This window comes from Stenella coeruleoalba (genome assembly GCF_951394435.1).
Source record: "Stenella coeruleoalba genome assembly, chromosome: 10".
NCBI classification, from domain to species: domain Eukaryota; kingdom Metazoa; phylum Chordata; class Mammalia; order Artiodactyla; family Delphinidae; genus Stenella; species Stenella coeruleoalba.
The window spans coordinates 36,677,778-36,701,072 of record NC_137156.1 but is presented as its reverse complement, the minus strand read 5'-3'; the positions used below and the strand labels follow the sequence as shown (position 1 = coordinate 36,701,072).

The following is a 23,295-nucleotide window of genomic DNA, read 5'->3' as shown; positions in this document are numbered from 1 at the left end:
GAATAGGATCTCTGTTCATGTTACACGCTGTAGTTTTCCAGGTGGCTGGGACAGAGCCTGGTCCATGGTAGGTGCTGGGTGAACATTAGTTGAAGGAATGAATGGAGAGTACAGGTGGCAATGGTGGAGAGCAGGGTGCCAACTCACCACCAGGGCGGGAAGGCTTCCAGGAGGGGGCAGGGGAGGGCCCAGGCCTGGAGGGCTGCTGGGAGTAGGCGTGTCTGCCTCAGAACTCATGAAACTCTGGGGGTTCAACAATACACCCCCGTAGTTCTGACCAGGTTATGAATCTGGTGTCAACAGTGGGATTTCCCTGCCAGGGTCCTCTCCCTCGACTTCTAAATCACTTCCTCCACCTGCCATCCCCCAACAGCTCATGGGCACAGTGACAGTGACAGGAGGGTTCACGCCCCTCCACACACGGTACCCCTCCTCTGCTCTTGATCCTTCAGGAATCCCTCCTGGGCTCCACCCTCTGCTCCAGCTGCTGTCCCACCTTGTTTCCAGGCCTTCCACTCAGAAAGCTCACCACTTACCTTAGCCGCAGTGGACCAAAACCACACCTTAACCCCAGCCTTCCCTGCTTCTATCATCTATGAGCAACTCTGCGAAGCTGTGCCTGGTCAAGTTGTACTCTCTGAGCTTTCATCTCCTTCACAGCAGAGGGGGCCAAAAGCCCTGTGCCCCAGGGGGCGCTCCGAGCCGCCTGTCAGAGGGCTTTGTGAGAAGGCCAAGTGCCACGGTAGTAAATAGAATTGTTACCTTGTGGCTGGAAGGGGCTAAAGCAAAACCAGATAAGTTTGAACCTGTGTGTGTGTGTGTGTGTGTGTGTGTGTGTGTGTGTGTGAGAGAGAGAGAGAGAGAGAGAGAGAGAGAGAGAGAGAGAGAGAGGAAAGTGGAAAGATGTTTTGGCAAAGGGATGGATGGTATCAAGTCATTACAGAACCCGTTGATATTTTAAACACATATGATCCTTTATAAACGCAGCCACACCCTCATGAAAAATGTGCTTCATTCCTGAAATCACAGAACTGTAAACTTTTCCCAGCAGACTGAAAAGTTTAACCAATGTCCTGTGTGGTGTGGGAAGGGGACCCTGACACTGCTGTGGAAGAGGCCAATTTCTAAACCGTTGAGACCACAAAGTCTGACAAATCTTCCTGTTAAATGGATGCATATGGGCCCAGCTGAGCCTGTCCACTCTTCTTTCACGTCCTTTCCAGCCCACAGTGCCCACCCCTTGAGCGCAGAAGGCCTGATCTCCGGGGTCCTTCCCTGGCCCACCTTCCTGAACACAGAGGCCCTTTCAGGGGACGCCAGACGTGCCACAACAGAGCAGGTGATTGTTAGCTGGTCATGGGGGCTGCATGGGTTTGAACCCAGGCTCACCATCTATGGAGATCTTGCCTAAGTCACCTTTCTGTGACCGTTTCCTCGCCTATAAAATGGGGATGTAATACCCACCTCACAGGGCTATTGCAAGATCAAATGAGTCCATTCACATACTATTGAGCATAAAGTGTGTAGAATGGGGTCTGGCAGACTGGCGACATGAGCTGCTAGCCACGGTCCCCCCACTCCTCTCCCCGTCCTCATTCCAACCTGTTAACTGTCACCTCCTCCAAGAAGCCCGCCCTGACCACATCTTACGTAGCCTGCCCCTTCTCCACCTCCCCACCTCTTTCATTTTCTTGTCCCTTCCAGACCACCCCAGTTCTCCCCTTGACTCTCAGGCTGTCCTCAGTCCTCCCAGACTGCCCCCCCATCTCGCCCCCAGCCCCTCTCCCCCCACCCCGCAATAGCACACATCAGACTGGCTTGTCCATCTCATGTTTTATTGTAAAAATGTTAAAATAAATTACATTTGACATCATTGCCAGTATGTACATACAGTGTGTGTGATTCCAGGACAGCCAGCAACACCCCAGCCAAGTGGGGTCAGGAAAACTAAGACGAGCTCGTTAAAACATTTCACAGAAAAACAGAAGGCCGCTCCTTCCCACCCTGATGCTGGGCCATCATACCCCTGGGTTACAGGCTAAGTGGGGATGGGTGGGGTTCTGGCCCTCTTTGGTCCTGCAGCATTGGGGAGGGGGTTGAGAGGCAGAGAGGGTGTCTGGGTGGCACCTCCTGCCCAGCATCCAGTCGCCTGCGACCAATGCCCCTCCCCAACTCTGACACCATGACCTTAGCTGAGGTCACCGAGAAAGGCCCAACCGGGTTGGGGGATAGGAGGGTGAACATTGGACATCCCGATCCTTGGGACCCCACTCTTGCACCTTTTCTCCCCTCTGGCTCTGAAGCCAACGAGATAAAAAAAAAAAAACAGCAATTCATTTAAAAACTAACAAAACACAACATGCAGGGCAGAGTGGGCTGGCCCGAGGGTGCACCTCACGAAGAACCCAAGAACTCTGCCAGCCCCTCACCAGAAACAGTCCGTCTGCAGTTTCACATTATCTTTTGCTCCTCCCATGGCAAATCCTTTCTTTCTTACACAGACAGACGGACAGAGACACACACACACCAAACAGCAGCTGGAGGGAGGAGGCTGATTCACATATTTGGACATTCCCCACTTGTGAGCCAAGGGTGATCTGGGGAGCGGTGAGGTCACGGGACGGAAGGGTGGAGGCAGGTTCAGCCGGAGCTGAGCCCACTCCTGCAGCTCCCCCGCTGCCAGCTCCAGGAGCCCCAGCCTCTCTTTCTGCCACCACTTCCTGGGAGGCAGAAGCCCACGCCTGCCATTGCTTGGCCAAAGGGTGTCTGGGACAGGGAACCGGACTCTGGGCTGCGCTCCATCCCAGTAAGTCCACACAAGGGCTGAGATGCTGGGCCACACTTGGGACTTACTCTGAGTCCCCCGTAACGGGAGTGTTTCAGCACCTGCCTGTTAGCTCCCCTTCCCCAGATGGCCTCCTCCCTACTGAGGTCTGCAGTATGGGCGACAGCCAGGCGGATGAGGTGGGACTGGGGGACGGTTAAACACGTGCCCCAGGCGGGGCCCCACTACTGCTGAGGTGCTGAAGTGCCCAGCCCCCAACCCCACCAGGGTCTTACACCACCCTCACCCTCTCTCTGAAATGCCTGGCTCAGTGCTGGGCGCACAGCAACCTGTTAATACTGGTGAACTCAAACGGCCAAGGCCCCCAACCTAAGAGAACCGTGAGACAGTCTTAACCGAATGACTGGGCAAAGACCCACGCAGGTGCAGGCCTCCCCGGGATCAGTCCTGCCAGCCCACGTGTCCGTGAACCCCCAGATCCCCCAACCATGCTCAGGACAGACGCCTCCCGCTGCCAGGGCGCCCGTTCCACTGAGGAACAGAGGCCCTGTCCTGGGTGCACCGTGTCTGACCGGTAGCATCTAGCTGCAGGGGATGAAGGTGAGGAAGGCCCCTGGCCCCCTACTCCCAGTTCCAGGGCCACACCCCACCAGGGGCCAGGGTCCCAGCCATAGCAGGACACCCCAGGTTGAGGAGAAGAGAAGCCATGGAAGGTGGGGTGGGGAGCCGGCCCCACCTCACGTGCCTTTGGGGCAGTTTGCCTTGTTGTACTCGTTCATAAGCTGTTCGTAAGGCACGGAGAGCTCTGACTCAGTGCTGGTGAAGGTGGACTCATCCGACGAGGGGAACTCGCCCAGGTTCAGGGGCACCTCGGCCGTGGCCCCCTCCTGGGGCCTCTCCTCCCCAGCCAGGTTGTCCTCCAGTGAGGACTTGGAGGTGTCCTCGTCCGAGAGGCCGGCCTCCTCGTTCACAAAGGTGATGCTGACGTTCTGGAAGATGAGCGGGTGGTAGTCCTGGGCGTCCCACGGCTCGCCCTCCTCGCTAATGCGGTCCAGCTGGTTAATGAGCACCTCAGAGGTCGGGGAGCCCTCCTCAGGGGGCCCCGCCCCGGCCTCCTCGCCTGGTGGCCGAGACACGTGGCCTTTGCTCCTCAGCGTCTGGGACACCTCTTCCAGGCTGGGCACACGGTTCTTGGAGTAGACCACCAAGGGGGTCAGGGAGGTGGGCAAGGCTGTCAGCCCACCCCCCTGGGGCCCCAGGCCCGGCCCTGGGACCCGCTCCCCACCCCCGCCCGTCTTCATTGCCTTCTTCCCGATCTGCTTGATGAGATCATTGTAAGTCTCCTCCTTTTTCGACAGAAAACTGAAGATGTTGACGTCCTTGGACGCCGCACCCCCTGCCACCTGCAGGGCCTTCCTGGAGTGTGGGGAGCTCTCGAAGGACTCCTTCCGGCGCCGCCGCCGCTTCTTAATGGCCTTGTGCACCTCCACAAACATGCTCACCTTCCAGTTGACAAAGAGGGAGAGCCAGGCCAGCCCCAGGTAGATCCAGAGCTCCACGAAGTAGCGGTACAGGGCGTGGTAGTTGGCGCTGGGGTTCACACCTGAGGACGGGTCAGGAAGGCCAGAGGGTCAGGAAAGGGCCAGCGGGGACCCGGAAACACACAAAGGCCAAAAGCCGTGTCACCTGAAAGTGGACACCGCAAGAACACAGAACACCGACGCGGACGCACCAGGAAAGAAAGGAGGCCTGTGCTAGAAGCCGGACACCCCATCGTCCCGAGAACCCCGGCTTGGTCACTCGTGTGCCTGTCCCAGAGCCCTGCCTGAGCTTCCTCAACTACCGAAGGTCAGGAGAGCGTCTCCCTGGGGTGGGGGAGCTTCAAGGGGGAGGGGCTCTGGGGAGGCTGGGGATGGAGCCAGCACTCGGGTCAGGAGCTAAGCCATGAACGTCAGCCTTTCAGATTCACCAACACTGACACTTGGCTGCTTTGTGTACTTTTTGGGTGTACGTGTTACAGTTCAGTTAAAACCTGGATAGAAATTAAGTGACAGGGCAGCTGGCATCCTCCTGCTGGGGATGGACTCACTAATTTAATATAAGTGAGGCTGACAGTTGGGCCTGGGATGTCCAAGAGCACGGGTCCTAGCAGGAAATATCCCGGACGGCCTTGATTCTCCTTCTGGTGACGTCTGGCCTGCCTCCTGACTTCCTGTATCTACCCTCGTCCTACTGGTTCCTCCTATGGCCTGGAGGGCTCTGCCCTCTCCACACCCCCACTTCCATGGCCAGGCTCCAGACACCTGCTCCAGGGAGCCCTCCCAGGTCACCCTGCACAGCTCTGGTCACTCCCCTACCCTCCAGGATCACAGAGATTTCACTTTACACCTCCAGGCATGTTGATCCATATTATTACGTATCCTGTGTCCCCCTTCCTGCCCTGAGACTGGGGAGAAACTTGGAAAAGGAACTGGAGGAAGGGGGCCACTTCCAGAGTGGGGCTCCCTTAGAGCAAGGGCTATAACCCCCTCATCAGACTGGAGGGAGTCTGAAGGCAGGGCTGTCTCCCTTGCAGCCAGGAGGTGCTGTCCATCTTGCTCAGGACTCTGGTCATACGCAGGTTATGATGACAACCGGGGCACAGTAATATAGCCGGGCCCTACCCACTGCACTCATGAATAGCAACTCATTTGATTGTCCAAAACCCTGTGAGCTATGCACCGTTACTTTTTTTTTTTAACCAATTTTACAGATGGGGAAACTGAGGCAGTGGTTTGGTGTCTTGCTGGAGCTGAGAAAGTATGATTAAACACCCTTCTGTGCTTCCCTGATACGAAGGGTCCTCCTTAGCCTGCTCTGGGCCCCAACAGCTAGACAATGGCAGGGTCGTTCCTCCATCTAAATTTATCTCTCAAGACAGCAGGCTCAGATCTGCAAGGGTCAGTGGAGTGTTCAGGCCTCTCTTTCCTGCTTCTCCCATCCACTCAGCCGCCCCCTCCCAGCATTCCGAGTCTCCCCTTACAATGGGGCAGGAGGGTAGTGACCTGTCCCTGGCGCTAGGAAGGGGGAGGGGAGAGATCGGAGGTCCTGGAGCAGAGGTGAAGGTCAGCTGGGCAGGGCAGCAGGCACTGAGGGAGCAGCCACTGGGCCAGTGCAGCCAAACGGGGTGTCAGCAAGATTAAGAACCAAGATGCTGTGCAGGCCACAGGCACAAGGACATGAGCGGCTGGAGCCGACAGACAAAGGGGCCAAAGAATCTTATCGCCCGTGTGGATTAAATAGGGGAGGAGTGGGAGGGAGGGAGGGTCCAGGCCCGAGGGAGCAGGGCAGCTTGGGGGAAGGCCTCTCTGGTCTTTAAGCTGCCAGTGGCAAGAGCAAAGTTTCTGGTCTCTGACCCAAGCATCCAGCACAGCCCCCTCAGCGCCTGGGAATGATGGGAGGAGGCAGCTGTGACGTGGACCCTGCAGGCAGAAGGCTCTACCTCCAGCCCCCAGTGCACCTAAGCACCTAAGCTCAGGAGACGGGGGAGAAGAGAGGAAGAGACCAGACGCCAAACACGAACAGAGAAGAAGGAGGGAAAAGCCACGTTCCAAGAAAGAGAAATAGAAAACGTCTGCAATTACTCTGTGCCTTGGTTTCCTCTTGCAACTGGCAGGATCCCACTGGGTGGAGGCCCAGGACACTGGACGCCTACCAGGGCCCCCAGTAAAGGTCAACTGAATTGAAATTGGAGGAGAAGCAGAGAAAGACAGGGTGGGGAGGCAGAGGCAAGGGGCAGGACTCACCGGCCACGAAGTCGCCGAAACCGATGGTGGAGATGGTGATGAAGGAGTAGTAGAGGCCCTCGATGTAGTCCCACTCCTCTGTCACCATGAACACGAAGGGTGGGATCACCAGGTGGACCAGCACGCCCCACAGGATGAAGATGGCCGTGCACGTGATCTGCGCCTTGCGCTGAGGGGGACGGGTAGGGAGACCAAGTCAGACGGCGGTGGAGACCGGGGGGAGCCCAGCAGAGCACCCAGAGGGCCGAGGAGGCAGCCAGAGGTGAGGCCAGTTGGGCACCAGGCCTGGGAGGCTCACTGCCCAGGGGCGGGGGCTGGTGGTGATGCTCCCAGCCTCCCCCAGGAGGGCAGCGGGCTCTGAAACTGCTCCCTTGCCACCTGTCCTGACACTTCTGTCCAATTCTGAGATCCTTCCCACCCCCCCCATCACCTGCCAGGGTCCCCCCATCTCTGTCCAGGACCTAGGGGTGGGGACATACCAGGCTCACGCCTCTCTTGGTGAGGAACTGGCCCAGCCTCTTGGCACGTCCCCCGAAGAACTTGCCCAGGGCACTGATCCATGTCAGACAGAGCGGCACCCCAAAGAGACCATAGAAGACACAGAAGAGGCGCCCGGCGGGGGTCTTGGGGGCCACGTTGCCATAGCCTGAGGAAAAAGAAGAGGGTGAGGCCGACAGAGCCACGGCGGGGGTGATGGACCCAGACACGGCGGGGGTGATGGACCCAGTGGCACCTGCCTCCGCCGCCCCCGCCACACAGCCAGCCCGGGGAAAGCCCATTCCCTAAGGTCACTTGACACTGATTAATATCAGTGCTTCAGAGATGAAATTTCCCTTGACCATGCTAGGATCAGGATCATTTATAGCAATTATGACGGTATGGGCTATGTCTCCTCCGTCAGACTGGGAGCTCTCTGAAGGCGGACTAAGCCTCCACCATTAGCAAGTCCTCCACGAGTCCGTGTGGCACCCTTGCACAAGCTACAAGGCACAAGTTAGTAGTTTCTCTGCGTAGACACCCCAGAAGCACTGTGGTAGACGGTCTCCAAAGACGGCGATTCTTAATTCCGTCCCTTCTTATGCTCACATCCAGCTGGCCTCTAATTCCCCTCCCTCTGAATCTGGGCTTTAGTGACCTGTTCATGGCATGTGGCAGAAGGGACCCTGAGTCAGTTAAGTCCTTATCAGAAGCCTTGTTGCTTCTCCCCTTGATCTCCTGAAATGCTCACTTTGGGGAGTCTCCCTCTTGAAACCCAGCTGCCATACTGTGAGATGCCCAATCATCCCCAGCTAAGCTCCCCAGCAACAGCCGGCATCAACTACCAAACATGCGATAGAAGAAGCCATCTTGGACTTCCAGCCAACTGGGCTTTTGTGGATGACCACGGCCCCAGCCACTCCAACTACCACGGCATCAGAGACCTCAAGCAAGAACCAACCAGCCAAACCCCATCAACTCACAGAATGGCCGACAATAATAATAAATTGTGTTTTGAGCCACTAACTTCTGAGGTGGTTGGTGATGCAGTCATAGATGACCAGAACAGACACCCAGACTGGTGAATAAGCACGGGGTGCATTTGTGCAGTGAGCAACCTGCTCGAACTCTGGCTGTCAAGCTGTGTTGTTTCTACTCCAAAGCCCAGGTCAGGACTTCTAGAAAACAGTCTCCTAAGCATGGCCAGTCACCAAGGACTTACTAAATCTCCAGGGACGTGTCAGAAGGACAAAGTGCAGCTGGCCTGATCTTAACCTTGACAAGGCCATGTGACCAGAGCTGGACTCTTACAAGATCCTGGAGAGCTCGGACGGGGAAGTAGGTATCCTGAAGGTCCCAGAAGACTTACCGATGGTGGTAATGACCGTGGCTGCAAAAATCATTGCGTTGGGCCAGTTCCAGTTGTTGAAGGTCTGGTTCCCTGTGATGGCCACACCCTGTCCTGCAGCATCAGATACTATCTAAAAAGAGAGACACAATGAAGGTCAGAGAAGAGGTCAGCACTTTATAAACTTCCTTATAAGCATTCTTATTTAATCATCACAATAACAAAGTGACAGTTACTGTCTCCAATTTAGGGGTGGTGAAACATTTTATAGAGGATCAGAGAGGTTAAGTGATTTGCCCAAGGTCACACAGCTGGTAAGAATATGAACCCTGGCAATCCGGCTCCAAAGTGCCTTCTCTCACTGAGCCAGTGCTTCTCAAACTTACTAGAATCACCTGGAGGACTTCTTAAGTACAGCCTGCTGGGCCCCACCTCCAGAGGTTGATTCAGTAGGGCTGGGAGGGAGTCAGAGAATGTGCATTTCTAACAAGGTTCCAGGTGATGCTGATGTTGTGGTCCCGGGACCACAGTTTGAGAACTGCAGCAGACTCTTCTGCCTCTGAAAGAAGGCAGATGTGATGCAGACAAACAAGAGGACCTCCGGAAAAGCATTCTACTGCAGGGTTGGCCTGGGAGGGACCGCCCCCCACACCCGACATGCGTTTCACCCCCACTGTCAGGACACCTGCTAAGGTCAGCTCGGTAAGCTCTTGGGTCTGTCCTCCGAGGGCGGACATATCAGCTGGCCTCCTTTCTCCCATGCCTGGGACTCTGTCCTCTCCCCCCTACAAGCTCCCCCTTCCCTCCCTTCTCTGGATCCCTTTCTCTCTGCCCTGAGCAACTTCAAGGTTTGGGCCAGGACACGTCATCAGAAGGTGGTATGTACTTTTCAGGGTGACAAATTCATGCTATGAGTCCCCACAGAGCTCCCGGCAACTATGGGTGGCAGCAGGTGAGAGGTCACCTGGGGAAGTGCACTGGGAGGCCCCCAGAGAGGCCTTCCTTAGCTGTTCCAGGAACACAGGCAGCTGCCAAACCTGCTCACCGCCCAGGCCCTGCCTGTACCCCATCCTCCTGCGCTACCTCCCTTCACCCACACCCACCACTGGCAGGACCCGGACCTCAGAAGGCGGCTCCCGAGGAGGGGCCAGGATCCACTCTCAATTTGGGGTCCTGCCCCTGCCCCCTAGGAGAGCCCCAGGATGGACCAGCTAAGAAACCAGAAACTCGCCAAATTGCCTCTAAAAATCAAGCCTAGGACCGAGAAAAGACAGAGGAGTGAAGGATGGAAGCAGGAGGGAGATGGAAAAACCGGAGTTCTCCCTGCAGCACGACTGAAGTTTGGTGAGAAAAGAGGGAAGGGTGGGTTGTCCTGAAGGAATGTGCAGTTTGCAGCGGCAGGCCTGTGTAAACGGATCTGCAGACTTTGTAAGGAATTTTCCATGATGACGTGCTCATCTGACAGGCCGTCAAACCACAGGGCTCACCGCCCTGCCTCCCCCTGCTATTTCCTGAGCATCTCTCTGCAAAGTGGGAAGTGGGGACGGCTGCCTTCACCTGCCCTCAGAGAGCGGCCACCAAGCCGGCCAGGCCACTTCCACGCAAAAGCACCAGGACGTTCAGATACGAAGAGGCCAACAGGTCTATCCTGTTGGAGGTCCACCCAAAAGGTTTTCCAAACCATGAAATCCACGTTCGAAACAGGAGAATGAAAAGTCCCAGGGCCCTGGATGTTAATGTTAAACAGATGGCAGGGAAAGCAGAACTACTCGGCTCCCTTTGGCCGCAGCCTTTGTTATCTCAGATATCCATCTTCGGGGGGGGGGTGCATGGGGGGGGTGAGTGCAGCATTGTCAGGAAGCACAGCCCAAGACGGATGACAACTGACCAGGAAATCATGGGCCTGGGGCACCACCCCTGGTCATCCCCATGGAATCCCGGAGGAACAGGAAAGATGTCAGAAGGCAAGTTGCCCCCCGCCACCCTACCCCCGCCTTCTCATACGAACGAAAAGGGTGGATTCTAGAAACTCAAACCTGAACTCTTGCTGACTCTTCTTTGGAGACAGCAGAACGTTTGGCATATTCAAAGAGGAAGTGGTGGGCACTGGAAGCCACTAGCACAGGTTCACCAGAGCAAGTCACGCTCAGCTAAGTGCATCTCCCACCCCAAAGAGGCTGCAAAGCCTTGAAGTTCAGTGGAATGCAGTCAGTCTGGATAGCAACAAGGCAACTGAACAGATGGGCTTAAAGATATTCACGTGGACAAGACAGAGAAATGTAGGGAGGAACCGGGGTTAATCCGGGTCCACGTAAAGGCAGATAAACAACTCCAAGAAGTACTGATCATTATCTGCCTGGCCTGAGGTCTCCTTAAACCAAAGGCCAGGCCTCTTCAGTCTTTTAATCTACAACACAGTAAGGACAAAGATGGCTGACCAGTTTAATCTGCAAAGGATGCAAAACTGGGACAAGGCTGGGATGGGAAGATAGCTAACACACTGCAATGGCAGTTTGGGACTCAAAATCATCTGGACTGGAAAAATGGGCCCAAACTAACAAGATACGGCTGTCTTTTAAATTTTTCATGTCTTACACTTTGGGTTAGAAGGCACTGACCCATACAGGGTTGAAAGGGAAAGTCCTTGGGTTTCAGCTGACCACAAACCAACAAACACTGGTATGGCTGCCAAAAGAAAAGCAAATACAATCTCAGGCAGTGTCAATACCTTATCTCTTCAGGGCTGGGAGGCAACGAGCCCATTGTCCTCTGCAGGTGAGGCCACATGGTGGGGGCACTCTGTTCCATTCTTGGGTGTCGGACTTCATGATATGTTAACCAGCGGGCCAAGGTGCCAGAGGGAACGGGGGTGGCTGTTTTGGATAACGAGCTACCTCAGAATGGATTGCCCTTGGCAGTCATCCATTTCCAATCATGGAAAGTGGTTAGACCCAGGGAGACCAGCACACATCCGCGATGGTGAAGGTGTGACTAGAACAGGGGTTCTCAACCGGGGCGGTAGCACCCTCTGGAAGTATCTGGAAATGCTGCCTGAGTACGTGCCTTGTATGTGCCGGGCACTGGTCTGGGCACCAGGGGGAGAGCAGTGAAGGGACGAAATCCCTGTCCTCCCACACATCTACTCTAGTGGATGCCGGGGGTGCTCCTCACATGAGGCGAGCAGGGACCAGAGAGGTGAGATGCCCTGCCACCCACAGGACAGCCCCACACGCCACGTCCACGCTGCCCCCACTGAGATAACACTGGATGGATTGCCAAAGGCGATCTGCGACTTGGGGGTCGCTTAGTAAGGGCTAAGGAGACAACAAACGTGAGAGCTGGCAAGACAGGGTAACTGAAGAGGGCGTTATGGTTGGGAGCTTTGCAGTAGAAAAGCTGGCTTCCTGCTCTTCACCGCACCAGTGGTGTGTGCTTTGAGGCACAGCCCTCAGACCCAGCCTCTGCCCTGGGTTATCAGGGAGCCACAGCCCCATGTGCTGTCCCCTGACCTCCATTATCTCTCCATGGTCACCCGGGGGGGGCAGACAAAGGGGACATTCTGAAGGGCCCTAAGCCCCCCAGGGCCAGAAGCACCACTCACCCTGACAACAGGCCAGTGGCGGAAGTTATGTCCACTGGTCAGGTCAGGCGACTGTGGCTGAGAGGTTAACTGGCAGAACTGGGCCAGGTTCTAGACTGTCTCTTGCAAGTCAGCCCGGCTCCCCACCTCTCTCCCTTCGCTGCTCTCCCTGTCCCTGGACGCCCCCAGCACCCCCGTTGTTACCTTCTCTCTGCCCACGGGTCCCAAGCAGCTGGCCTGGGAATCAGCCTGGCTCCATCCCAATGCTGGGGAGACAGGCAGGATTTCAGTGCCGCTGTGCGTCAGACGCCTCTTGTTGGGGCTTTTCTATATGTTCCCTGACGGGCTCTTCCTGTGATTCTGCCAGGCATCACTTGACAGAGGAGGAAAGCTAGGCTTGGGGAGCAGAGGTCCGGATGTGAACTTGGGCTGCCTGCTCCCTGCTCCCACCCCATGTTGCTGTGGCTTCAGTCGGAACAGCTCACTGGTTACGGTCAGGGTCCCACTGGCCGGTGGAGAGGTCCCCCAGAAGAGAGGGGCTCGACCCAGGACTGAGGCCATCCCTGGGTAAGGGGGAGCCACTGGACACAGCATCCCGTCCCCCGGGGTTAGGGAAACAGCTTTCTCAGGAGACGGCCCCTGTTCACTCACAGGATTCTTTAACTTGGCTTCCAAATTCACACAAGACAATATCTTCATTTTCCACATATCCCTAGAGAGTGATGGGAGAGGGGGATGCCGCACACAGCCCAGGCCCGGCTCTGGTTTGAGGATGGAATAGAGCTCTCCTCCCCGCCTGTCACCCTCGTAATAAAGCGGCTGTGATTTACTGAGAGGTGAAGCACTTTAGGTGCCTCCAGCTCATCTTTAAGGAGGAAAGAATCCTGCTGGGAAGACACCATCATCTTCTCCATTTTGCAAACGAGGACTTAAGGCTGAGAAGTTAAGAAAGTAGCCTAAGGTCGGGATGCTAAAAGCAAGGAAGCCAGGAGTACAGCCTGCCTCATCTGGGCCCTGGCCGCTGGTACCCGACCCTTGTCCCACACAGGCCACAGGAAGGAGGCCAGTGCATACCTCCACCCCTTCGCACCCACCACCTGGAAGAACAGTGCCCTAAAACCAGCCCATCCACTCAGACCTGAGCCCTCCGGGAGGAGACATTCCCGCCCCTGCCTGTGGCTCGGGCAACATGCTGCCCCAGACACCACCCTCCCAGAATCTCGCTGTCCATGCAATCTGGGTTCCCCACGGCGCCTCATCCCCCAGGGGTCCGGGGTTTCCTGTGCAGAGGCAGTGCCAGGCCTCCCCATCCTGGAGATTCATTCTGCAGAGTTGCAGGGAGGGCACATCCCGTACCTGGTGCCCACCTGCAGACACGGGCAGCGGGGCTGAGGTCGGGCCTTTGCCTTCATCAGGCCAGTGGGGAAAACAAGTCCAGGTGGCAGCCTGCCTGCAGACAACAGCTAGGGGCACCCACAGGGCCACCGCCCTGCCTGCGGACAGCAGCTAGGGGCACCCACAGGGCCGCCGCCCTGCCTGCCTCCAGCTCCCGCGGCAGACCTCATGCTCGGGTCACGGGGGCCCCTTCCTGCCATGTAGGATCGGCCTCCAGGATGCCCTGGATGCCAGCCTCCACTGGATCCGCGCTGCGTCAAGGTACACAAGCGGACGCCCCTCACCATCCTGGGCTGCATCCATCCCTAATTCATTCCGCCTCCACTCACTTGGTCCCTCCGGCCTGGAAGCGGAATGAGACTAATGTCATGTGTGCACGGTGCCTGGCGGAGTAGGAAGAACCTTTAATGCCCCTCTCACCTGGCCCTCCCAGCCACCTTGGGAGGTGGGCAGGGCATGGTGGATTCCTCCTCCTTTCATAGACAAGAGCTCCTATTTGAAGAGTAGCTGATATCTGAGCACCTATTTTATGACAGGCACAATCACAGCACTTTAAATCACTCGGCTTGTTGAGTCTTTATAACCTTGTAATGTAGGTACTCTCACCTCCATTTACAGCTGAGGAAAATGAGGCACAGAGGCTAACTAAGTAACTTGCTAGGCAGTGGTGGAGCCGGAGCGTGAACCCAGGCAGTCTGGCTCGTAACCCCTGTGCTGTCCACAGCTGGGGAGAGGGGACAGGGGGTGCAGGGTGGGTTTCTCAGCTACAGAAGTGAAGCCGGGTCTCTAGAACACAACCAGGCAAACGCAAGGGAAACATCCATGGGAATGCAGAGACCACCCCCCAGAAGGTAAGCTCCATGAGGGCAGGACTTTTATCTGCGGTATCCCCAGAGCCGAGGACACTGCCTGGCACATAGTAGGTGCTCAACAAACATTTGTTAAAGGAGTAAACAAACTTGAATGAATGAGGATACCTTCTCTGACCTCGACTGACTCACCCTCTCACATCCTTCCTTCAACACCTTCCTAGCATTATTCTGCAGGTGGATTTAATAAATTCATCAGCAACAAGGGGCAGGGCTTTATCCAGCAAGAGGGCGGGAAGCACAGTCAGACCCCTGTAAGAGTGTGGCTGGCGGGGTCAGGGGGTGAATGCAGGGCATCCAACGTGTCGGGGGGGAGGGAAGGGTGGGGTCAGCAGGCTGCAAGAACAGAGGGCAGGGGGGCTGAAGGTCCTGGGGGTCGGGGGCTGGGAAGGGGTGAGGTGAGGGAGGCAAACAAAAGCCCCCCATCCAAGAGGGCAGAGCGGCTGGCAGTGGGGCTGGGAGAGTCCCTGGGGTGACTGGAGGGACTGTCCTTCCTGCAGGAAGGGGAGGCCTGCCCCCTCCGGAAACTCTCCTAGGGGGCTGTGGACGTGTGGAGAACAGGGAAAGGAACAAAAGGGGGGCGACAGGCCTCTCTCTCGAACCAGACCTGGCCCTGTCCTGGGAGAAGATAATGGAAACATGGGGCTGCCCTGGGCGTGACCTGGGCGGGCGGCAGTCCTCTCTCAAATGCTGGCACCGAGCCTCTGGGTAAATGACGGCCTATCAGCCTTAGTTCCTCCATCTGCCAAAAAGAGCACCTTCCCCAAACACGAAAAGCACCTAGGACACTGGAAGCGCTGAATGAACGCACCTGCAGTCAGTGTCATGACGAAACCAGACCCAGTGGTGACCCGACGCCCCGGGGGGAAGACCGCTTGTCCCCAACGGTAAATCAAAGGTCGAGGGGTTTACTTCTCTGCACCTGCAGGACAAGCCTGGGTGAGAACAGGGACACCGAGGCTAGCAGGTAGGTGCCCTGGGCCCCCGGACAGCGAGTCGGGGATCTGGGGGGCGGGGGTGTGTGTTAAGGCTCCCCCTGAGTTGGCAGAGGCACACCCAGGATGTGCCACCCCATCCGTCAGAAGGCCCATCTCTCCGGACCTCTGCCCGCCAGAGGCTCCCCGCCACCCTGGCCGGTTTCCCGCACAGCCAAGCAAGGCAGGCCGGCTGCGGAGGGAGCAAGGCCACACGCTGGTCCTCACGCTGCGTTCCCCAGGTGAGGCCGAGGCCAGGCGTGGTGGCTTCTCTAAACCCCAGTCCTGAAGCCCCCGCCAAGCTGCCCCCAGCTTCACAAGGCAGCCGAATGCCCATCCGCCCCTGCTCTGGGCTGGGCTCTTCCTTCCTGTGTGTCCACATCTGTCTGCACGTCCATCTGTTATCTAACAAAGAACCTCCTCAGGGTAGGGGGCCAAGGGAGCTGGGGACGCTTCTGAACAGAACAGACCGAAGTGGAGATTAGTAGACCTAATGCAGGCACTTTTCAGCAAATATATTTAGAGTTTGGGCTCTTTCAGAACAATGTTTTTGACCTTTAACACCACGAACTGATGAACAGATAAAGGGGGCAGGGGAGGGCCCCAGATCCCATGTACTGGGGCTCCCTGCCACAGTGTAAGGAGGGGGAATGGGCAGGCAGGGGGCTGGGGGTAGAGCTCACTCGTCCAGCTATTTGGCCAGCCCTCCCTCTGACCGTCTTTCGGGGACTGTTGGCAGACCCAAAGTACCTTGGCAAGAAGGGGAGCACCTGTTACCTCTCTTATCCCCAAGACGAATTAGAGGACTGAAGACTATTATCAGAGCCCTCAATTACCTTCACTCCTCTCACTCTCCCTCTCTCGCGCTGACTCAGCTTCTCAAACCTTCCTAAAGTGGGGGCGGGGGAGGGGCATCGGAATCGTTTCCAGATGCTAAACTGAGGCTCAGAGACCTCGGATACCACCGGGTCCCTGAGGCAGCCGCTCTCATTCCCAGCTGCCCAATGGAACCACATGGGAGTTTAAATAAATACCATGCCTGGGCCTCGCTCGCAGCTACTCTGTGCAGTGGACCTGGGCGCCGAGTGGCTAACAAGCTCCACAGGTGATTCATCCCCTCACCGCTGCCTAAGTGGGGGTGATGGGTGTGGGTGCCGGGCTCAGCCTTCCAGCTCCCCATCCAGGAGGGAGGATGCGCGGGCAGGGAGAAGGCATCCTCGGTATTCCTCCCGCCCTCTCCCTGCAGCCCAGGTGTGGCTCGGAGGGCGGGCCCAGTTTATGAGCGGGGCACTGGCGAGGGCCCAGTGGTGCCACCCTGACACCTACACCAGCTGCAGGCCTGGCTCACCCGGGCCCTGTCTCTCCCAGGAGGGGAGCAGGTGTCTGCGGGTCAGGTGCAGGGACCTGGGGGCAGGGCCGCACCTCATCTCAGTTACGACCAGACCTGGGCTCTTGTAATGTGGACTTGGCAGACTTCTGATTTGCTTATCTGCATTTTCAGTTTTGCTCCAATGCCTACCCGGATATTTATAATGTTTTTAGCTGAACGAAGGAAAGACAACTTGTTGGAGCCCCGGCTGGTACACTAGGAAGTCAATGTACAGCCAGGAAGACCCCCGGTGCGGCTCACGTTGCTTACCGAGACCCTCCAGGAACCCTTGACTTCCGCCAACGTGACTTCTCTGTAAAAGGAGGAGGTTGGCCTATGACTACAGGGGTCCCCCTGTCTGGGGACAATTCACATTTTCCTCTGCCTAGAACCACGACTTCAGGGCCCAGTTCAGCACCTCCCAAGCTCCAGGAAAATCCACAGCACATTCGAGAAAATACATTTTCATTCTCAGGACTCAGCTCACTGGCCACCAGCTCCAGCTCTTCCTGAGCCCCCGGCAAGCCGGGCTGCCTGAGTCAGAAGCGAGCCCTATTCCTCATTCCCTCCCAGATCCCACTGCAGGATGAGGAAGGCGCCTCACTTCGCCTTGGTCCCTAAAGTAACCTGCCTGGTGCTGGCCAGGCTGCCCTCCCTCAGCCCAGGGAGGAAGCAGCCAGCCGGAGGACGTGCCTGGTGTACAAAATACAATCCCCCCAACCCCAGAAACCCACACACCCTCATCAGGCAAGGTGGAAAGTGGTATCCCACCCTCACCCTCAACGCACGCTCGAGGGGTCCCTACAGTACTGCTTCTTAACTTGGTTGCACGTGGAGATCACCCAGGGGGAGCCTGGGGAAATACTCATGCCTGGGTCCTACCCGCAGCGATTCAGACAGAAATGGCCTGGGGTGTGGACTGGGAACTAGGATGCTTAAAAGCTGCCCCAGGTGACTCTAATATTATGTACAGCCGATTTCAAAACCACTGCCCCAGACCCAAACTACCTTCACTCCTTGTTAGGGGGAAGGCCTAGTCCAGCCCCGCCCCAGGGGTCAGCACAGCAGCCATGTGGATGACTGTCCTCCCATCCACCCTTGGGCTTCCCCTCCTGGGCCATCTCTCAGCAGCCTTTGCAGAGCTCAGAGGCGCTGCAAGCTCTCACGCTCACGGGGAAAGCCCGTGCCAGAGGTGAGCGCGTTTTCAGCAGAAACCTCTGGGTTTCCGACTTTCTCAGGCCCGGGAGCCCTGCTTGCACTCAGGAGGGACAATGAAAACAAGGCAGGTGACCCTGCCCCCATTGTTCTCAGGCTGGGACGGTAACACTCCCCCCTCCCCCGGGGCAGCTGGGCGCCCCTCCCATGAGAGCTGAGGCCAGGGCAGAGCAGTGCAGGGACTGGCTGCCCCCGCGGGTGGGCTGCGGGGGTTTGGCTAAAACAAACAGACAAGGGCTGGTGGGGCCTGAGCTCAGGATGGGACGTCAGCAAGCGTTCTCAGGCACCTGGAGGGCTAAGCTGATGAGTGAGACTGGAAATCCCTGTGTGTGCAGACCCAGGGGACCTCAAGGACCCAGTCCCGGTTCCACAGTCCTGCCTGAGAGCCGGCCCTGGGGAATAGGAAAGAGCCCCCTCCCACCCAAACACACACACCAGATAACCCCCTGGAGCCAGGTTCTGAAACTCCACCCCCTGCCTCATCTTCTGAAGCACTTGGGGCAGGGGGAACGTGCAGTGAGGCTTAAATGACAAGAGGGGCACCTTTCATCCACCTGCAGCTTCCCTACCCCCAATTCACAACCGCTGCCCTGCTCTGGGTGGTTGTGGCCCGGCCCATGGCCTTGTGCTAGTCTCTCTTCCCTCTCTGGGATGCTTGGCCTGGATTCATGACCTGGCCCCCCCTCTGCCCCCAGAATCCAGATCCTGGGAGTATCTGACATCTTTCTACTTTGACTGATGACAACAGACATCTTCCTACGAGTGGGTCAACAACTCGAGGGCAGGAAATTACTCAGCCAGGACACCTCAAACATGCCAGGTGTGCAGATTACCCCCGTCCTTCCCCATAGGGGTATGGGTCACTAGGGAGTGAGAGATCCATGCAGAGGATTCGGCTCCTGGCTTGCCCTTTCCAGGCAAGCCGGCAAACCTCTCTGGGTCCTGTTCAACTCCTCTGTAACAAGGCTGAGGAGGGCGAAGCCAGCATCTCCCTCCTCCTGGCCAAAACCCCATTCATCAGGCACCTTTCATACTTACCACTCCTCTGGCCCTAATTTCATCTAAGACTCAAGACCCTGTGGGCAAGGCAAGCAAAATGGATATTGTTATTCCCATTTTGTAACTGAGGTAACTGATCAGAGAGGGCTAGTGACACAGAAGAGCTCACACAGCAAGCTGATGACAAAGCACAGAGAAGCACCAGCTGGAAGCCCTCTGACTCTCAGTTGAGGGCCCTTTGCACCAAACAAGCAAGCCACCCATCCCCTTCCTGGGACAGGGCTCAGAAATGCCAACCAAAGTGGATCAGGGAAGGTGAGTGACGGGAGACAGGCAGACACGGACGACAGGTGATGGAGAGTTATAAAAGGGTGTCACACCCGTGGACCTAATCCCGAGATGATTTGGGATGAGCGTATGCTTTGCTCCCCCCTCACCCAGAGATGCCTTAGGTTCATCCCAACCTGACAGTAGGGTGGAAGGAGCAAACACAGGAAGTCACCAGCCCCTCAAGGTTTCTAAAAACAGCCCTCAAGCAGGCCACAAAGGAGGTGGCAGGAACTGCTGACCTGCCGTCTCCCCATCCTGGGCTGATGACCTGAAGGAGACTCATCAACAGCTCAGCAGCCCCACCCTGGTCTGTGCCACCTTAGGCTTCCCGTTCTCCAGAGCCCCCGCCCACACAGTAGCCTGGACGACACAAGCTGCTGATCCGCTGCAAAATCACACACGTCAAGTTGGGGACCCTCTGCAGGCAGCACGGGGGCAGAGCGGGGAAAGGCCTGGCCTTTGGAGCAGACACACGTGGGTTCAACTCCTGGCTCCATCGCCCACCAGCAGGTCCCCTGGGGCACGTCCTCTCACCATCTGAGCTTCTCCTTCCGTCTCTGGGAAGCGGGGGGACCGAGACTTCCTTGGGTTGGGGTGCAGATTATGTGAAAATGCACAGCTTGGGGCTGGGCATACAGGATGGGTGGAAAAGTAAACCGGGAAGAACAGGGCGGTGGGGAGGCCACCTCCATTCCGAGGGTTTGTGCCCGGGCACACACCTCCAGAGCTGTGAACACAGAGCTGGCCAGTTGTCACCTGCAATGGTGGTCCTGGAGACCACCACCGGGAAGATCAGGGCTTGGGACGGTACTTATCGCCCCATGACATTCTATCAGGTATCTGCTATCTGGCCTAGAGACTACGGGCTCTGAAGACAGAGATTTCACTCATCCCTCATTCCCAGAACAGAACCTGGGACCAGTAGGTACTCGATATTTGCCAAATGACGACTCAGTCTCCGAGATGTACGCCTTCCACAACCACACTTCCAGGGCATGAAGATGGGCGGAGATGGGTGCTGGTGCTGTATTTAACATGGGTTCTGGCTGGATGAGGTGGGCAGTCCTGGCAGGTGTGGCCACCCGGGGTGATGGCTTTGTGTTTCTCTGCCCAGTGCCTTTTCCTCACCTCACCCCACCCTACCTGTCTGCCAGGCCAGAGCCCCCAGAGGTCCTAGCCCTGGTGAGTCAGCTGCACGGCAGACTTTGGAACCATCAGGATTCCTGAGGAAGGAGGCCGGCAGGCGGTGAGAGGGGGTGCCCGGGATGGGTGTCAGGGTTGAGGGCCACATCCCGGGCCCCATGCATGCCGCTGCTTCGTGGCTTCTCCAGCAGAGGGGGAAAATGATGCTCTGTTCCATAAAGCTCTCCTGAGCCCTGGGAGCTGCCAGCCCTGTTCCTCTGGACACAGACGCCTCCCCTGGGCCCTCTTGCTGGGTTCCTGAGGACAAGGCTCTCCAGCAACTGACACCCCCAGATTCCCCCTCCACGGGATGAAAGCTGCCCGCAGCCTCACCACATTCATCCCATCCGGGTACACCCACACCCTTGGGAGAAGGATGTGGCCAACACCCTCACCTCTTACCCAGCAGAGGACAGCACCCCAGACCACCGTCAAACTGTCTCCACCCAGGGGCCCAAAAGAGGGACCCCTCCATCTGCTCCTTCCCCTCTCCCTTCACCTGCGGCTGGCAGCTCCGGGTAATAAGTAACTGCCCATCCTTGAAGGCTAGGGTTCTGATGATAAGGGATTATTAAGTCTACCCATTTCTTATAATTTGTTTAAGACGACCAGATGGTTAAACTGTAAATCTCTTCACTAATGGGAAAAAAAAAAAAAGAAAGAAAGAAAAAAAAAAAAGAAAACAGGCTGGGGGATACTAGGCGCTGGTGTTAATCTCGCATGAGAGGTGGCAGCGGAGTCTTGCCATGCCTATGAAGTAACCCTCCAGGCCTGTTTATTACAAACCACCGCTTCCCCCCCAAACCTGGCCCTGCTGCCTCCAAGCATGACCCAACCCCCATGCCTCTCCACGAAGCCCCCTGCAGACCCTCCTGAGGGCCAACCACCTGTCACAAAACCCTTCCTTATTGTCTGACTCTAACCTAAATCCCCCCGGCTGCAGTCCAAGCCCATTTCCTTTGGTTCAGTCTCCAGCTGGAGACGGACAACAGCTGGTCTCCGTCGTCTCTGGAATAAATTGTACAAGAAACGACCAGCGAAACGGCACAGGCATTTTGGGGTGGATGGTACTCTTTGCAGGGTGGGGAGCCTTCTGCCTCGATGGCAGATCAAATCTCACCCAGATCAAATCTCACCGCTGGAAGACTGAGTCACAACTAGAGACAAGAGCAAAGACAGACCACGATGCTGACAACTTTGAACATCGCGAGGCCGGAGGCAAGGGGGGTTGTGCCCTAAAGTGCAGACTCCCCAAGCCCCAGACAGCCGGACACAGATCTCTCACCACACCAGCTGCACCAGGGGCTCCGGCCACCAAGGCCCCCACCTGGAGATCACAGGGATGAGATACAAAGGGGATCCCCAAATACAGTGGGAAAGGAACAGAGCCTGATCCATGCAACCGGTGCCCCCCACCCGCCTCCCCTGCCTTCGCTGCCACAAAAGCACAAAGGCACAGCCGCCTCAGCTTTTCCACCCTGCGGGGACAGTCCCCCACCCGCCTCCCATCCCCGGCTGACTGGGGCATAACCAGGGTGAAGCAACAGAGAGCTGTTTTGTGCTGAAGGTATGGAAAAGTACAGCGAGCCCTCCTCGCACAGAGAGGCTGGGCTGAGGTGAGGGGAGCTGGGGTGGGGGGTGGTTAGGAAAACCTCCCATCCTCCCACCTGGGGCCCAGGACCAGGGACAGGCTGGGCCACAGGAAATGGAAACTCTCCCGATGGCGCGTCAGGAAAGTCCTAACTCTGAGGCAGCCCCGTTGTGAAACACGGGAGGCAGAAAGGACCGGGACCAGGCCTTCAACACACACATTCTCTCGCTCCCCTTCAGCCGGGCTGCAACTTTACACAAGAGCATTTTCTGAAGCTGCTTAGTCCCCTAACACCCACCCAGGCTCTGGCAGTCCTCAACCTTCCTAGGAGCGCGCAGCAACATTTGACACCCACGCCTGCACAGCGTTAGCTATTCCTCAGCCCTGCAAGTCATGACCTCAGTTTCATTACTGATCAAACGGGAGTAATGCTGTCTCCCCACCAATTCACAGGGCCATGGGTCCGAAGGCTCAGCAGATGTGAACGTGAAGAGCGTGAAGTAGGTGCACCAGCAGAGCTAGAGATGCCCCTGACTTTGAACTTCTAGTTTCTAAACACCCACTGCCGTTGGGGGTAGGCTTTCCCCCAGCCTCCCGGTGCATTGTGCATGGACGGCGGAGGCTCAGAGACAGGAAAGCAAATGCCACCAGATTTCTAAGTCACGCAAGGGTCAGCAGGGGAGCGAGACCCGCTCCTCAAGTGCCTGCATCCTGCCCCCCTGCAGAACCCAGATTCCCACGAAACACTTTGAGCGGCAGCTGGAGTGGCCACTTCTCAGGCTTGTCTAGGGAGGTCCATTTGCCCTCGCGTCTGCTGAAGATGGCCACCTGGCCTGGGCTACTGTGGGCTAAACCAAAGATCGAGCAGTGGGCTTCCAGGATATGGCCTGCCCTCTGCCCCATGGGTTACCTCCCAGGAAGAGCAGGGGGACAAGAGGACAAGATGGGAACAGGGTTCCCTTCACCTTCCCTCCCACGTCGAGGCTCTGGGCATTCCCCTCTTTGGAGCCATTCCTGCCTGATACACATGCCACATCAGGCCAGATACCAGCCCCCAACACCCCTGTACAGATCTACCAACCTAAGTTAACCCAAGGAAAGATGCGACCAGGGTCCTGGGCAAGCTTTTCTCACGTTACGCAGCTCGAAGTCAGGTCGAGTGCTTCCTTAAGAATTTGCCGAGCACCGGCCCTGTGCCCCGATGTGGGCAAAATAAGGGAAGAGCAAGACACAGGCCCTGCCCAGGAGGGCCTTGGGTCTAACAAGAGACAGACAGGCAGATGGGAGGAGTTACAACGACAGAGGAAGACAGCACAAGAAACAGCAGACAAGGCAAGGAAGGCCAGGACTGTCCTTGCTCAATAAACACTCATCTGAGCCTGACGGGACACAGCGG

At 56.9% G+C, this 23,295-nt stretch overlaps 1 protein-coding gene across 1 annotated transcript in view; it reads right to left on the bottom strand.

The window, feature by feature from the left end:
- Positions 1-1,903: 1,903 nt before the first annotated feature.
- The window catches only part of KCNK5 (potassium two pore domain channel subfamily K member 5), a 36,224-nt gene continuing 14,832 nt past the window's right edge, over positions 1,904-23,295 (bottom strand). Inside the window, exons 2-5 of the mRNA XM_079935332.1 lie at positions 8,417-8,528; positions 7,050-7,216; positions 6,571-6,739; positions 1,904-4,388 (exon numbers count right to left, since the gene is read on the bottom strand). Of these exons, the coding sequence (XP_079791458.1) occupies positions 3,523-4,388; positions 6,571-6,739; positions 7,050-7,216; positions 8,417-8,528 (1,314 nt within the window). The 3' untranslated portion in view covers positions 1,904-3,522. The remainder of the gene's footprint in view (positions 4,389-6,570; positions 6,740-7,049; positions 7,217-8,416; positions 8,529-23,295) is intronic.